The sequence below is a fragment of the Phoxinus phoxinus genome, assembly GCF_949152265.1.
Source record: "Phoxinus phoxinus genome assembly, chromosome: 5".
Taxonomy (NCBI): domain Eukaryota; kingdom Metazoa; phylum Chordata; class Actinopteri; order Cypriniformes; family Leuciscidae; genus Phoxinus; species Phoxinus phoxinus.
Window position 1 is genome coordinate 4,410,943 of NC_136880.1, and position 17,178 is coordinate 4,428,120.

Consider the following 17,178-nt stretch of genomic DNA (forward strand, 5'->3'; position numbering starts at 1 on the left):
CTGAAAAAACCCTACCCTTTTCCATGTCTAACTTCACGATAAATGGAAATGTGGAGTTTAACATCAATTAGTATAATGATGAGTAAAACAATCCCCTATCGAAATTTCCAACTGTTTTATTTTTTGTTTTAATTTAATGTAATGCATTTCAATAAATGTAATGTGTCTTTATATAGTAATCGTGGTTAGAGACGCCGGTTTTATTTCACACTCTACATAATTAATTTAAATAAATGACATGATTAGTTCAAATAAAGATTCACGAGTTCACACTTACATATAATTTGAAGGGGTAAAGTTTAATGCGTATTTGGCGTGCTGTCCGGGGGGAGGGCTCAGAGCTCGGAGTTCGGCCCGAACCAAGAGTACTCCCCCCGTATGTAAGTGCTTAGGACTAGAAGCGTGGAGAAGGGGTGGTGGAGGGATGCTGATAAACTGTCAATGGCATGAGGTGAGACTGTTGAGTGTATATATACCTCTTACCATTGATTGCTGAGTGCTCTCCACTTGCGTTAATTATCTGAAAGTGCTCCTCCCGAACTTTGTTAATCATTTGCCTTGTCACTGTCAGTGTTGCCTGTCATTCATAAATAATTTTAAAGCAACGAGGGGACTGTAGACTATAAAGAAGAGCCGCACACAGGTAACTCGCGCACGCATCTCTCTCTCTCTCTCTCTCTCTCTCTCTCTCTCTCTCTCTCTCTTTTAATAATGAATTTAAATAAATGAGATAATTCATTCAAATAAAAGCAATCCGATAGCTCTACTTTGTTCTTCGCCTCTACGTCGTGCATTAAAATCGTTTAATGCATGGCTAGCCGTGGATTATCCCTTACTTAATGATTGGTATTCACTGACACAACTTTAAAAAAAAAATTAAACTCATGAAATACCTTTTATTAGATGATGGTGTTTTCTCACTGAAGTTTGGTGGATAACCTTTAGACCGGTCACTCTTCAGAGACACAGAATTGGACACATGTGAGCCTGATCTTACACTGATCACACAAAGACCAGAGAGAGAGAAAACACTTTAGTAAAGGAGTCTGTCAATCTGTGTCTTTATCTAATCCTCCACAGAAATACACACACTCACACAATTTACAGTTTTATAGTTAACCCTCTGGGGTCTTAGGGGTTTTTGGGGCCCTTGAGATGTTTTGACATGCCCTGACATTTGTGCTTATTTCAACTACTTACAACATACCTTTGGCCAACTCATAATTATGCTGTATTCAGCACAAACTCTGCTACAATAATATGTGAGCAAAATGGAAGTTACATGTTTGCATTTTATAGAAAAAAAATATTATGCGTGGTTAGTAAGTTTTGGGGAAAAAATTGTCACTGCAATGAGCCCATATAACTCATACTGAATAGTTTGGCACAAGACTTTTGAGTTACCATTCTTGTAGGCTAGAATGTTTACTACAAAAAGATATGAAAATCATTCTGATCACTCTTTCACAAAACAACAATATAATGATTTAAACTTTGCAAGTCAGTTTTTGTGCCAGCACTGCGTTATGTGTAGGGGTGTTGATGGCCATGAATATGAGGCCCTGTTTACACGTACATGGTTATTTTGAAAAACTGAGACATTTCCCTTCGGTTGTGCCCCTCGTTTACACGCAAACGGAGAATTCTCCTCTGAAAACGATTCTTTCTAAAAACTCCGGCCAGAGTGGAGATTTTGGAAAACTCCGTTTTCACGTTTGCATGTTGAGTTTAAGGCAGTCGACGTCACAGTATGCGACAGAACTTGCACTGCGTCAAAAGTGCGACCTATATTTTCGGGATTCTGATTGGCTAACGTGGGGTTGAGCTTCTCGTTACACTGCCACCTATAGGTTTGGCATGCTCTTGACGGCATATACACGGGTTTGTGTAAACAAACACTTTTCTGAAAACGGAGAGGGTGAAATGTCCGTTCATGAAAATAACCGGCCACGTGTAACCATAGCCTGAATGAGGGGAGACAGTAGACACTCCCCCATCAATGGCTAATGCCCCATCACGGTGCTGTGAGGCAGAGAGGAGAATCTGATAATGAGAAGAGATTCAAAGGTTTTGTTTTTCAATCTGTTTTATTGTAATTCCTCTATGTGGAGGAACTAAATGTTGCGCCTCACAAGACCACAGTGCTACCGTACATATATAAACATATAGTACCAGTCAAACGTTTGGACACATTACCATTTTTAATATTTTTGGAAGAAGGCTGCATTTATTTGATCAAAAATACAGAAACAGTAATATTGTGAAATATTATTACAATTTAAAATAATGATTTTCTATTTTAATATACTTTAAAATATAATTTATTTTTTTGATCAATGCTGAATTTTCAGCATCCTTACTCCAGTCTTCAGTGTCACATGATCCTTCAGAAATCAGTATAATATCAGGATTTGATAATCAGGTATTATCAATGTTGGAGAACCGTTGTGCTGCTTAATATTTTTTTATAACCTCTGATACTTTTTTCAGGATTCACTGATTAAAAAGAAAAGCATTTATTCAAAATAGAAATCTTTCCTAACAATATAAGTCATTACTATAACTTAACACATCCTTTCAAAAAAAGAAAGAAAGGTAGTGTATACTGTTACAAACAGACTCATGGGCGAATGTGAGTCAACAGAGCTCAGTTGCGGTCCAGTTTCCCGTGCGGGCAGGAATCGCGCAGTCTGTGCAACCATGTCAACATCAGTCTCGGTTTTCCATGACAGGGTGGACTTGGACCTGTTGCTTGTTTGCCTTGGCTCTCTTCGGGACAGGTGCTTGGACATGTTCATTGTCACATCTGTTGATAACACAATCAAAGAAACTGTATTATTATCATTATCAATCACTAATTGCCATGGATTAAGAAAAAGACAACAGTTTTTGTAATTTCACACAAGAATATGTAGGCCCTACTTGTATATTATGACGATGTAAACACAATTACATTTCATCAGTAAAATATTAAGTCTGTGCACTTACTATCATTCTCGATTGAGAACTGAACGACACCTGCGTGTCCCTCTGCGGTGCTGGAGAAGGAGAGCGTGATGCAGACACATTTCTAAAATAATAAAAACAACTGTTAGCATACATTATCCAAAGATAATAAAAATAATAATAATAATAATGCATTTTATTTAAAAGCGCCTTTCTGGACACTCAAGGTCGCTGTACAAAGTAAAAACACACAAATATGTCAAATTAATCAAGAGAATAAAATAAAACATAGCACAAATACAAGTAAACAGGACAATGGATGCTTCACAGTAAATAGGATATTTTGAACAGATAAGTCTTGAGTATGGATTTGAATTCTGTAAGCGAGTTTATGTTCCTAATGTGAGGTGGAAGAGAGTTCCACAGTGTGGGTGCAGAGCAGCAGAAGGCTCTGCTCCCCATGGTACTGAGGCGGACAGAAGGAACAGAGAGATGAATGGAAGAAGAGGATTGGAGAGAACGGGACAGGGTAACAACATGGAGGAGGTCAGAGATGTAAGGAGGAGCGAGATTATGGATGGCCTTGTAAGTAAGCACGAGAATTTTAAACTCAATTCTGCATTGAACTGGTAGCCAATGTAATTGTTGAAGAATATGAGTAATATGGTGGGAAAAGGGAGTTTTGATTATAACACGTGCTGCTGAATTCTGAACCAGCTGGAGCTTATGAAGGGTTTTGTGAGGAAGACCAAAAAGAAGAGAATTACAGTAGTCAATACGCGAAGTAACCAGGCTGTGAACAAGGATGGAAGCAGAGTCAGTGGTAAGGGAGGGGCGGAGATGGTTGATATTACGGAGATGGAAATAAGCTGACCGTGTGATGCTATTAATGTGAGATTGAAAAGATAGTGTACTGTCGAGGATGACACCCAGACTCTTGACCTGAGGGGAGGGGGAAACTGAAGTATCATCAATATGGAGAGAAAAACTGTCAAATTTAGAGAGGGTGTTTTTGGTGCCAATGACAAGAAGTTCTGTTTTATCAGTGTTCAATTTTAAGAAATTTGAACTTAGCCAGGATTTTATTTCTTGTATGCAAGTGATGAGGGAGGAAATATGGAATTTGGTTTACTGGAAAGGTAAAGCTGGGTGTCATCCGCGAAACAGTGAAATTGAATATTAAATCTACGGAAAATATTGCCAAGTGGTAAAATGTATGTGATGAAGAGGAGGGGCCCCAGGACAGAGCCCTGTGGCACTCCTGAGGTGACTGGAGATGGCTGGGAACTGAAGGATTTGATAGTGATGAACTGAGTGCGGCCAGATAGGTAGGACTGAAACCAATGTAAAGGAGTGTTAACAATGCCAATAGAGGTTAACCTATGGAGGAGGATGGAATGAGAAATTGTGTCAAAGGCGGCACTCAGATCAAGGAGAACCAGGATGGATAACAGACCAGAATCAGCTGCAATGAGAAGATCATTAGTTATTTTGAGGAGTGCAGTTTCTGTGCTATGTAGTGGACGGAATCCAGACTGAAAAGGTTCATAGAGGGAGTTGTGGGTGAGGTGAGTGTGGAGTTGAGCAGCAACTATTTTTTCAAAAATTTTAGAAATGAAGGGTAGGTTAGAAATGGGACGAAAATTATTGAAAATATTTGGATCTGAACAAGGCTTTTTAAGTATCGGAGTGACTGCAGCAGTTTTGAAGAGTGAAGGAACCATACCGGTGGTAAGAGATGCGTGTATAATGATGGAGATAAGGGGGAGCAGGGAGGGGAGGCAAGATTTAACCAAGTTAGTGGGAAGGGGATCTAACAGACAGGTAGAAGGCTTTGACTTACGAATTGTTTCAGCAATCTCAAAGAGACTGGGAAGTTGAAAAATGGATAATAATTGTAATGGTTAGTGAAGATCATATGAGGAAAAAGGAAGGATGTTTGGATCAATGTGACGATGAATGTTATGAATCTTATCATTAAAAAATATCAGGAAGTCATTACAAGTGGCAGTAGAATACATGTGCGAAGGAAGAGAATCAGGTGGCTGGTGAATCTATTAAGTATGGAATACAGTGACTTAGTGTTACCTCTATTGGAGTTAATTAGACCAGAGTAATAATGTGATTTGGTTAGTGCGATTGAGTCCTTGTAATGGGATATATGAGCTTTATGCATTTCTTTATGGATAGTAAGACCGGTTTTCCTGTAAAGGCGCTCAAGCAGTCTGGATTTAGTTTTCAGAGTCCGGAGTTGAGGGGTGAACCAGGGAGCTGACTGAGTGAAAGAAACAGAACGAGTTTTAACTGGAGCAAGGGAGTTTAAAATAAGAGCTAATTGATCATTATAGTGAGTAACCAGGTCATCCGGTAAGGAGTTATTGACCAGCAGGGGAATATTATGAATGCAGGAGGAGAGAGTATCAGGATTAATGTCCTTGATATTCCTGAAGGAGATAGACCGGGTTGGTTTGGTAGAGGAGAGCTGAAGTGTAACACTAAAAGAAATAAAGAAGTGATCGGTGATAAGGAGATTGTCAACTGCACAGTTAAGAGGAGTAAGTCCAGAGCAGCACAGTAAATCCAGGCAGTGGCCTTTGGAATGAGTTGCACAGCTAATGTATTGACTAAATCCAAAGCTGTCCAGACAAGATAAGAAGTCTTTGGTGAGAAGAAGATTGCTATTGTCCAGATGTATGTTAAAATCCCCAAGCACTATTACATTAGATGAAAGTGTAGATAAGTGAGTGAACAAAGTCGAAAATTCAAGCAAAAAATCCTTGTGTGGCTTAGGGGGACGGTGTCACGAACACACACAGGAACAGGTAGATCCAAAAGCAGTATTGTTTATTAAAGGGTAATCCGTACTCACAACCAGTCCAGGCAAGGGTCGAAATCCAAAAAGGCAATCCAAAAACATGAAACACAAACACAAGAAACAAGCTCAAAGCACAACGGAAGTGTGGGGACAATATACAAGGACTCCGTGACAAACACTGAAACAGACAGGGTATATATACACAAGTGCAAACAAGGTGACGAGAGACAGCTGAAGGAAATTAACAATCAGTGACAGACAGGATTATGGGAAGTGTAGTGAAAATGCCTAGACACCGTGAAAACTGAGACCTCTAATGTTAAACCCAGGGAACCACCAGACACTGTGACATAACCTCCCCTCTACGGAGCGGCTACCAGACGCTCCAAGACCACAAGAAACAAACAAAACAAGAGTCCAGGCGGAAGGTGGAAAGGCGGAGGATCAGGGGGTGGGATGGGGGGCCAGGTCCATGGAGGGGAACAGGAACAAGGGGGAACGGCTTAAGCGGCGGCCAGGGCAAAACAGACAGTCCATCGGGAGGCCAGGGCGAAGCAGACAGTCCATCGGGCGGCCAGGGCGGTGAAGACCCCTCGGGCGGCCAGGGCGGTGAAGACCCCTCGGGCGGCCACGACGGTGAAGACCCCTCGGGCGGCCACGGCGGTGAAGACCCCTCGGGCGGCCACGGCGGTGAAGACCCCTCGGGCGGCCACGGCGGTGAAGACCCCTCGGGCGGCCACGGCGGTGAAGACCCCTCGGGCGGCCACAGCGGTGAAGACCCCTCGGGCGGCCACGGCGGTGAAGACCCCTTGGGCGGCCACGGCGGAGACGACCAGGGCGGAACAGAGACAGACCCTGGCTCAGGAACAGTTACAACCGGCTCAGGAACTGGAACAGACACCACCGGCTCAGGAACGGGAACAGCAACAGACACCACCGGCTCAGGAACTGGAACTGCAACAGACACCACCGGCTCAGGAACTGCAACAGACACCACCGGCTCAGGAACTGGAACTGCAACAGACACCACCGGCTCAGGAACTGGAACTGCAACAGACACCACCGGCTCAGGAACTGGAACTGCAACAGACACCACCGGCTCAGGAACTGGAACTGCAACAGACACCACCGGCTCAGGAACAGCAACAGACACCACCGGCTCAGGAACGGGAACAGCAACAGACACCACCGGCTCAGGAACGGGAACAACAACAGACACCACCGGCTCAGGAACTGGAACTGCAACAGACACCACCGGCTCAGGAACTGCAACAGACACCACCGGCTCAGGAACTGCAACAGACACCACCGGCTCAGGAACTGCAACAGACACCACCGGCTCAGGAACTGGAACTGCAACAGACACCACCGGCTCAGGAACTGGAACTGCAACAGACACCACCGGCTCAGGAACTGCAACAGACACCACTGGCTCAGGAACTGCAACAGACACCACCGGCTCAGGAACTGCAACAGACACCACCGGCTCAGGAACCGCAGGCGTGACGTGAAGCTCAGGCTCGGCAGCCCTGCTGTGTCTCCTCCAAGCACGCAGTACTGCTACCGCATAAAAAAGGAAGACAGCCTTCTTTGCCGTGGCAGGACTGGCGGGAACAGCCTCCGGTACAGGATCCGTCTCTGCATCAGCACACGTGACGCGAACAGTCTCTGGATCGGCGGACGTGCAGTGTCTCCTCCATGCATGCAATAATGCCACTGCATAAAAGAGGAAGACCGCCCTCCTTGCCATGGCAGGACTGATGGTAGGCAGTTCTGAGACGACCTCCGAGATGACAGCAGGTTGCACAGGGACGGCCTCTGGGATGACAGCAGGCTGCAAGGGGACGACCACCGGGACGACAGCTGGCTGTTCGGGCACGGCCTCCGGGACGACAGCAGGCTGCACGGGGACGGCCTCCGGGACGACAGCAGGCTGCACAGGGACGGCCACCGGGATGACAACGGGCTGTACTGGGACGGCCACCGGGTTGGTCTCTGGTTCACTGGGGAGGCAGGAAGTCTTCCTCCTCCTCCTTCGTGTCCGCGAACGACTGGGTGCTGTTCTCTCCTCGGAATTAACCGGGAGCGCAGCACTCTCCTCCCTGAAACGAGCACACAACGCAAAATCTAAAGTCATGCGTGGCTCCTCCTCTTCGGCTCGAGGATTCCCATTCTGCTGTCTGCAAACAAGGTGACGAGAGACAGCTGAAGGAAATTAACAATCAGTGACAGACAGGATTATGGGAAGTGTAGTGAAAATGCCTAGACACCGTGAAAACTGAGACCTCTAATGTTAAACCCAGGGAACCACCAGACACTGTGACAGACGGTAAACTGATGTAATGATCGTTGGAGTTGGTCCTTGTAATTTAAAAACCAAAAACTCAAATGAATTAAAATCAGGAACAGACACCGGCAAGACTTTCCATTTCTCGCGATGGATTATCGCGAGACCTCCTCCGCGAGAACCGCGTGGTTTGCAAAGGTAAACAAACCCCGGAGGAGTAGCGTCATTCATTTGAGAAAAGTCATTTGGCTGTTGCCAGGTTTCAGATAAACACATAAAATCAAGGTCACGATCATTAATGTGATCGTGGATGGAATGACCCTTTCCATTGAGAGAACGGATATTGAGAAAGCCGAGGTTGACGGTAGTGTTGCCACATCCATACGTGGTATTAGCCGACCTGGCTAGGCTGGCCAGCGAGGAATGATCAGCTGCCCGGCTGGAATTCCTGTGAGGACGACGGCGAGAAGTGGACCAAAAGGATTTAATTGCAGTGGAGTTTCCATAGTGAAAGTTCCTACGTGACCCGCGGTGGATGTATCTCCGGCGGAAAGGATGAAAGCTGTTCATATCGGGATGTAGTGGAGCCGATCGAGATCCAGGTAGATGGCGAATCCAGAGGAGCTCGGCGACTGTATACTGGTACAGACCAGCAACAGGTTGGTGGAGGATTATTGATAGAGTCCAGATGAGTGCAAACCAAACGTAAATAGCGTTGGTCCACATGGTAAGCAGTTTCAGGAGCAGAGCAGAGTAGAAGCCGGAGATAGATACGTGTATACGAGAAATATCTATTTATGGGCCATAGATCGCGTCACTGCGAGTGTTGATGGCCATATATAGACTGCACGCATTTAGAGCATTTCAAACATTTACACCAGTATTCACAATCATCTGTGGCAATATTTTAGCAAGATAAGTGTCATAGGATAACCAAAACCGAACATTTATATATAAAAATATAATGTCTAGTATTTAGACAGTAGGCCTATCACATTTTACCGGAGGCTGAAATATATTTGCACAAATCATATTTACACCTAAGCAGATATTCGCAAATAAGCTACATTACGCACAAGTCAGTATTTTTAGCATGATAATCAGTGTCATAAGCTAATCAAAACGGTGTGAAATATAATACAAATATGTTTAGAGAGTAATATCACATTGAAACAGTTTACACGACCATATACACGAATGGTAGGGATATTGTAAGACAATCTTTCCTGTAAGATGTCAAAAGCTAACCAAAACTAAGCAAAATATAGTCTGAAAATTCATACGAGTTCTATATAATCAGAAAAATAATGATATAACACTAAACAACTTACTCCGAACTTGTATCTTCGGCTGGATCAATTCGCTCTTGAAAATGGAGCCGTTCGTCGCCTGAGATGCGATCTTTCTCTGAGGAAAAGGCAGTGGCGTATCCAGGACATTTTTACTGGGGTGGCCAAGATGGGACACAAAGCTAGTGTGGGGTGGCCATATCTACTATAAAGTAATGTTATGTAAACCTTGAAACTCGCATGAACAATAGAGGATTCTAATAATAGTAACAAAGTGCAATAGAGGTAGCTAGTTCTTGCTTTTTGCTCATTCTCCTGCTACAAAATGCTTTCACATAGGCCATAAGACCACAAGACAAGACTTAAAGTCCAATGATGCCAACTGGTGGAATGGTACACAGAAGTCACGGTTCGGTATGAATTCGGTACAATGGAGGGAAAAGCAAAACAAAAATGCAGAAGGTATTTTTATTTTATTGTGCATGTCTCAGTCTGTACCACCTAGTGTCATACAGTCCCATGAACAGCTGCAATAGCCTGAAGTGTGTAAAGTAATATGTAAACAGTAAACAATAAGTACCCCACATTATCTTGTTAACATTAAGTTAGTTAACATTAACTTGTAAACAAAATAAGACAATCAGCCATAAAACTGAAAATACAGCATCTCTTATTTATGTGCTGATTGCCTAATCCTAACCTTGCGTCTAAATGAGTTGCTTACATTAACAAAATGAGCCTACAATAGCAGACATAAGCCCTTTAAATAAAAATAAATGGCCATGTTTTATAAAAAGGTTCACAAAACTAAATAAAAATGTTTAGAAAATATGTAACGTTAATTTAGTTGTAGGTTACGTTCTCATATCCATTTTTTTCTCTCTAATGTCACGGAATAATCTGGTTTACTGCTTTACACAACTCTTTTGTAGTGTGGTTTTGGTCTACTAAAGTGTTGTACTTAAATAAACATTCACGAATGTACCTTACTACTTCTCGCCGCCAATTCCTGGTGGTTTAGAGAACACCGAGTCGCATCCTGTCGTTTCAAAGAATAGTACACCGGCGAGCGCGAAGTAAATGCCTCGTCCATTTGGGGAGGCGCGCGCGCAGTCATCGGAGGCTCGTGCTGCGGAGGCAGGCGAAAGTATAAACAAACCTAGCTTAAGGCGGGGCTACAGATTAGGTTTCCACAAATAACCCGCGTATCTAGCAGTAGTTCCGCAGCATTACATTCATTAATTTGCACGCGAGTTTTATTTATTTTTTATACCATGTATTCTCCGTGTAAATTCATGCACCGAACCGTTTCGGTTCAATACGAATACATGTACCGTTCCACCCCTATGCCAACAGACCAAAAATATTTTAAGGATTAAGGTGCTTCTTTAAAAAGTAACTTTTGAACATTGTACTGGCCCTAAATCAGTTGATCAGCTGTCATCATTGACAGCATCTCTTGTTGTGTTGACGAACATGCAACTACCTATCAGATCTGGGGTGGCCACAGGGGTGGCCAATGAGCTTTCAGGGGTGGCCCTGGCCACCCCAGGCCACCCCCTAGAATCGCCACTGGGAAAAGGTGAATTCTTCCTCGTTGTCCATAATCATCTGGAGGCCGACTTTACCGGAGAAGCATGCCATCCTCAAAACGCGATGAACTATGCGTGAATCTGCCGAAGAAACTGCGTGTGTTCATGGCATTGACCTAAACTATTCATAGATCACCTAAACTATTACCATGTGAATATAGATCATCTAAACTATTACCATGTGAATATAGATCACCTAAACTATTAGCATGTGAATAGCGCCGGGGGGCGTGGCCGCCTCAGCTCATTAAAAATAATGAAGGGAGAACAAAAAAACTGTGCCTCTCCTTGGTTTCAAACGGATTACATAAACTAAGAATATGTGTTTTATTATATAATATAATTATATGATATTTTATTATATCAATATTCATTTAAAAGAAGAGAATTCTAGCTTCATAAAGACAAATGTCTCGTTCCTGAGTGACAAGTATTCGCTGAGTTACAGTTCATTTTCGGACGCGTTTCAGAATGGACTTCACTGACAGAGAGAAGGCAGAACTCGCATCATGTTTATTTTTCTTTATTTGGAGAAAGACACAACACTTTGTTTTTATTGTGAGTATACACAAAAAAAAATAGAAACTTAACTGGATCGAATGATGTAAAACACTTAAATGTAAGATCAAAACCAACAGAGTATTTTGAATCTCTTTTGCACTGTTAAGAAAAAAAGCAAGCAGATCACGCCGGCGTGATTGCTGACACCAGAGGGTTAACCATTATTTTATTTACTGGCTCACATTGGTTTAACGATTTCTTTAATATACATGAGAGAGATTAAACATGTTAAAAAAATACTTGACACTAATTTATGAGAACAATTTAAGTTTTTGTTTATTGACAGAAATAGAGAGCAGGGGCCTGTTTCAGAAAGGAGGTTAAGTGAAAACTCTGAGTATGTTAACCCTGAAATGAGGGAAACTCTGGGTTTTCCGTTTCAGAATGGGAGGTATATCAAACCCGAGAAAGCAGAGTAAGTCAAGCCCGTTTCTGAAAGAGAAGTAACTTATACTCAGAGTCAGTTACCATGGTAACTTACTCTGTGAACCTAACCTGGTCGGGAGCAGGTTTTCTTTGGTAAACCCAGAGTTTATTGCGGTCTCCTCCCCTTTTTTAAAGAGGAAGCAGTGTTTAAACACATTATTCATTCTTTCTGTACATTTATTTATTGCTGTTTTTACAGCTGTTTAAAAAAAAAAAAAATTATAAGATGAAGTCTATATAACTCCTTAACTGGCAACTGAAAATACAGTAGATTAGACAACATTACCCTGTAGGCCTCTCTGTGGCGCAAGAAACTGTTTCTTAATACCCATCGTTCTGTGAAGATGATTATTTGGTAGAGTACACTTTATAACACTATTTGTCATAATTTCTGGTGTATTGAATAGGCACTACAACTGTCTGGGGTTCTGTTGGTACAGGAGGCTCCAAAAGACAGATATTAGTATCTAGATAAATATTAGTCCCAATAGATCTATTGGGACTAATATTTATCTAGAGACTAATATCTGTCTTTTGGAGATATTATGATATAGATATGTCTAATATCTATATCAGAATCTATTGGGACCAACGAAAAACCCAACCCAAAGTAAAATAAATAGAAATATCAAAAATACCCTATAAAAAATAACACATAAACCTCTTACATTTTATGAAGGCCCTTGGATCTTCGGGAGTGACTGGCTCTGATGAAGTCCCTCCAGGAATTCCCTCCCGCCAAAAATGCTGCTGCACTGCTAGACACTAGATCCTATTTAGTTATGTAGTATGTCAAATGTTTGCAATAGCCTACACGCATGATATGCTCAAGCCTTACCTGATTGAATTATATTTTTATATTTAATTTTCAGCTGCTGCCACATTCTTTTAATGCCTGCATGATTGCACATAGCCTTCATGAAAATTAAAATTAGGTTGAATATTATAACAGTTACTCTAAAATAGTTATTCATTACTAACTACAAATGACATCTTCAACAGTGTAATTAGATTAATGTAATAATTACTATCTTTAGAAAGTATCGGTCTACTTATTATTAATTACTAAGTCCCATATCAACCTCAACCACTTGAACAATACAAGGAGAGACAAGAAACTGCACTTTTAATGCTTTCAAATTAACAATATACAATTGCATGAATTATTCTTGAATTGACCAAAGTGTGTAGATGGAGAAGGTTACATTCAAAATATACCTTTTAAAAATGTATGTTAAATACACTATTGTTTTATACAGAATTGTTCTATAGTCTATGCAGTAGCCTATTTAATGTAATTACATTAAATTACATGGTAATTAATTACACCCAACACTGTATAACAGTAATTCCTCTTTTTGTTTGGCGCTGTTGCCATGGTTACTCATAATATCTGTGCTCCATTGATAATGGCTTTTCAACAAGTCAGTCAACTTAGAGTTGATTGAACTAACTCATTTCAGCTGATCTGTAACCGAAAACTCAGAGTTTCCCATCTCAGGGTAAGTCAACTCAGAGTTCAAGTTTTAACTCAGAGTTGGTTGAACCTCCTTATTGAAACAGGCCCCAGAAATGTCTGTGCGACACAGTTTTGTTAGCATACTTGGTGACAACAATACCTAATGTACCTCCAAAACACACACACACACACAAACACACGCACGCACGCACACACGCACACGCACACACACACACACACACACACACACACACACACACACACACACACACACGCAGCAATGTCAGACTTTTAACTCCTGACTTTTATCATTGTGTTAACATGAAAAGTGCAGCTAGGCCTCGTTTACACTGTCAGTGAAATGAGACCCAATTCCGATGTTTTGCTCATATGTGGCACAGATCGGATGTCTTCTATGACCGTAAACAGGAAAAAAACGCATGCATTCGGATATTTCGAGATCGGTTTCAGGCCTCATTCATATGTGGAAATAAATCAGACATAAATCAGATATGTGCCAATGCGACTGTCATGTAAACAGACAGATCGGGTTTTCTGAGGCGTTAGGCGACGTCTCCGCGGTTTAATGACGAGAGAAACCCCGACACACATCTGCTGAGGGACGGACGGCCCGACAAAACGTCGTAGGAGAGGAATGTGGACACACGCTGACACATATCAACATATCAAAGGTTGGCTTGCTCATCCTGAAATGTCGGACCCATTGCTCCTCGCTAAAGCCAATATTTAAACACAATATGCTCCCGCCAGTCCTGAGATCTCACACACACAATAACTGAAGCACATGCGCAGGCTGCAATGATGCCACTTTACGTCCTCCTCCGCCTCAAAATCATGCTGATGTTTGGAGAACTCTGCATATATCGCAGAGCTAGCATCAAGCATACTTCACATTAATCTGTGCAAGAGAATTAAACCCTTTAAGCATGCGCGATGTTTCAGATCTATGGCAAGTGTAAACACATGAATCGGATACAGTTGAAAGAACGTGAAACGGACGGTCAAAAAATGGGATACAGGTAACAAATCAGAATTGGGCATCAAGACCTGCAGTGTGAACGATTTTCAGAATAATAACAATTTAACTTTTTTAATTTATTAATTTAAACGAATTATTAGGCTATAATTTGTACCACTCTCCGCCCTCCCCTGGCATGCTCTGCCCCACACTTTGAAATCCCCTGAATCAAACTGGGCTTTATAGATCATGTCAGAGTTAATTTAAGAAGTTCAACATTGAAGTTGTGCAAAGCATTTGCAAATATAAAGCAATGCTTAAAGTTGTGTTATTGACAGGGAAACACAAAGTCCAGAGGAGTTTAAACTGCTAGTGTTAAACAGACGCAGTCTTACCTGTGTTTCTCTGAGAGACTCATCTGAGAGAGAGAGTCCTTTCCTCTTTCCTCTGACATACTGCAGCTAAACTGACCCTGGAAACTGACCAGCACTGCTTTCTGCAACACTCAATCCTTCAGCATCACCTGCAAATCACACCATTTTACACAGTTATCATCAACAACAGCAAAAACAATGTATAAAATAAAGTGTTACAAACAAATATATTGCTGAGTGGGAAAACTGAACCCGATTTGTTATATTCTCTATTACAGTTTAATATCATTTTACAATCATATTTACCCAATCTTTATTAATTGTTGAATCGTTTGTCATTTAATCATTACTTTAAGTTCACAATGATGGATGATTTCATTACTTTCAAATGATCCTAACATAACTGATTGAGTAAAAGTAACCAGAATTATAATAGACATACTGTATAACTACTAATCATAATTGCTATATATGACCTAAAATATTCAGTTTAATAACAGCAGATTGTTGTTCATAGGCTTCTGTCTGTCTGTCTACTGTAAATGTCTGCTTCAAAAATACTTTCGATTTCACATCACAAAAACAACAGCCGAACACGGAAGAGGAAATGGGAGAAAACTTTCAGAAACATATTTGTTTCTTCTGGCAGATTCTTCTTCTGTTCGGAGTAGCAGAAGAACAGCTTCTGTAACTTCACATTTAAATCACGCTTAATGTAAAATATGAAGTTCCTAATGATAACAAATGACTTTAATGGAGAATGTATTAAAATTACTTGCAGTCTTGTCCACTAAGAAGAGAATTTATAAGTATTTTAAACTCCGTTCCGCTTGTTGTCAGTCCGCGAGCGTCGTTCTCAGAATCTCTTGCTGGTCTCGATGGATTGTGGATTAAACAGAAATGGTCGCAAGTGTTATTAGATTAAGTAGGCAATGTGCTAAATTGATATCTGTAGAAATGTTTTCTGGATCATAGAATAAATCAAATCCAGTGAGCAACAGGTTCAGGTGTCAATAGGTGTTGTTGCTTTCGTTTTCCTCTTCTTCGTGTGTTTTACAGGAGGGTTTGTAACAGCTGAACAGTTGCACACCGACACCTACTGCACTGGAGCGGGACGTTATACCACATATATCTCTAAATCATGTTCAAAACCTCTTAGACATTTCAACAGTGCATCTGTTATATTCCCTGTTTTTGGACTATTATCTAAGATGCTTGATATTGTACATGACTGAGGTTTGTATTTATTATACATTCAATCTTGTTGTTTTGTATTAGGACACAAATTATTCATGATTCAAAAATAGAGCTGGGTGATATGACCAAAAATATCATCATAATTTGTTTGTTCACAATTAAACTCCACAGAGTAAGCTGCCTTTTAATTTAGGGCCCAATTTTTTTTATGTTTCCCCTAAAGTGTGTTTTTTATTATATTTTTCTTTATGATTTAATACAAATGTATCATCAAATATCGTGCTTTCTTTTAAAATGTAATCAAACAGTTTCAGTGTGTATTTGACAGTAGTTCCCTTTCAAGGGAACTCGCGCTGCGTCAAATTGACGCTAGGGGAATGCTTTGCGTGATGATGTCTTGAAGCACAAGTAAAATCAGTCCAATTGTGTGACGGAACGTCAGAGGCGGGTGACGTCATGAACCAGGAAACTACAAAACCTGCCCAAACAAAGCAGCGACAGCTTCTGTGTCTTCACACATATGTGAAACTCTATCTGTCTATTTGGTGTTGTCTGTCACGTATATATTTATATTTTGTATCATTATGGCTAGTGTGATGAAATCAGTATGTGTGGGTGACACTTCACTCGCTTCCCTTTGAGGCCCCATCTCGAAAGAAGACCAGAAAAGGTCACAATAAGAAGACTACAGCCCAATATGTGACAACCAAAGTGGGAGAACTATCTGGGCTGTTAAGAGATATAACCATTTGAAATGTAATGTTGAATATAGAAATTACTGTGTGGAAATGTAACCATTTGAAATGTAATGTTGAATGAAGAAATTACTATGAAGCTCTATAGCCCTTAGTCAGGTTGACTGCCATAGCCACGCTTACGAAAGACCGGATGCAAACCACAGCCTCGCCAGCTGCTGCTGCTAAAGGCCAAGTGCTACTAACTAAAGCATCCTGCTTTTAACTAAAGCATCCTGCTTTTAACTAAAGCATCCTGTTTTTATTTGCTGAAGTACAGCCAAAAATGTACTATAAAAGAGGAAGGATCGGACGGACCCGTCGCTCATCCTTGCTCACAGAGATCTGGATCTCCAGCGTGCCAGATGCAAGAAGCCATTGAAGCCTAGCTAGTATCTATCTGTTATAATCTGTAACAAGTATTCCTTTTTCATTTGATTCTTTTAATAAATATTGTTAAACATTTATTATAATCATCTGACTGGACCTTGGATTTTTGAGTACGGGTTTTTCTTCTTC

The 17,178-nt window shown here is 41.3% G+C and overlaps 1 protein-coding gene across 2 annotated transcripts in view; it reads right to left on the minus strand.

Annotated features, from left to right (window-relative positions):
* LOC306999427 (uncharacterized protein) overlaps window positions 1-15,780 on the minus strand; it is a 101,514-nt gene extending 85,734 nt beyond the window's left edge. Inside the window, exons 1-3 of one of the 2 annotated variants that reach the window (XM_079614087.1) lie at window positions 15,504-15,780; window positions 14,750-14,877; window positions 894-998 (exon numbers count right to left, since the gene is read on the minus strand). In XM_079614087.1, the coding sequence (XP_079470213.1) occupies window positions 894-998; window positions 14,750-14,808 (164 nt within the window). In that variant the 5' untranslated portion in view covers window positions 14,809-14,877; window positions 15,504-15,780. The remainder of the gene's footprint in view (window positions 1-893; window positions 999-14,749; window positions 14,878-15,503) is intronic. The other variant, XM_079614088.1, reaches the window with a different exon arrangement.
* Window positions 15,781-17,178: the final 1,398 nt, after the last annotated feature.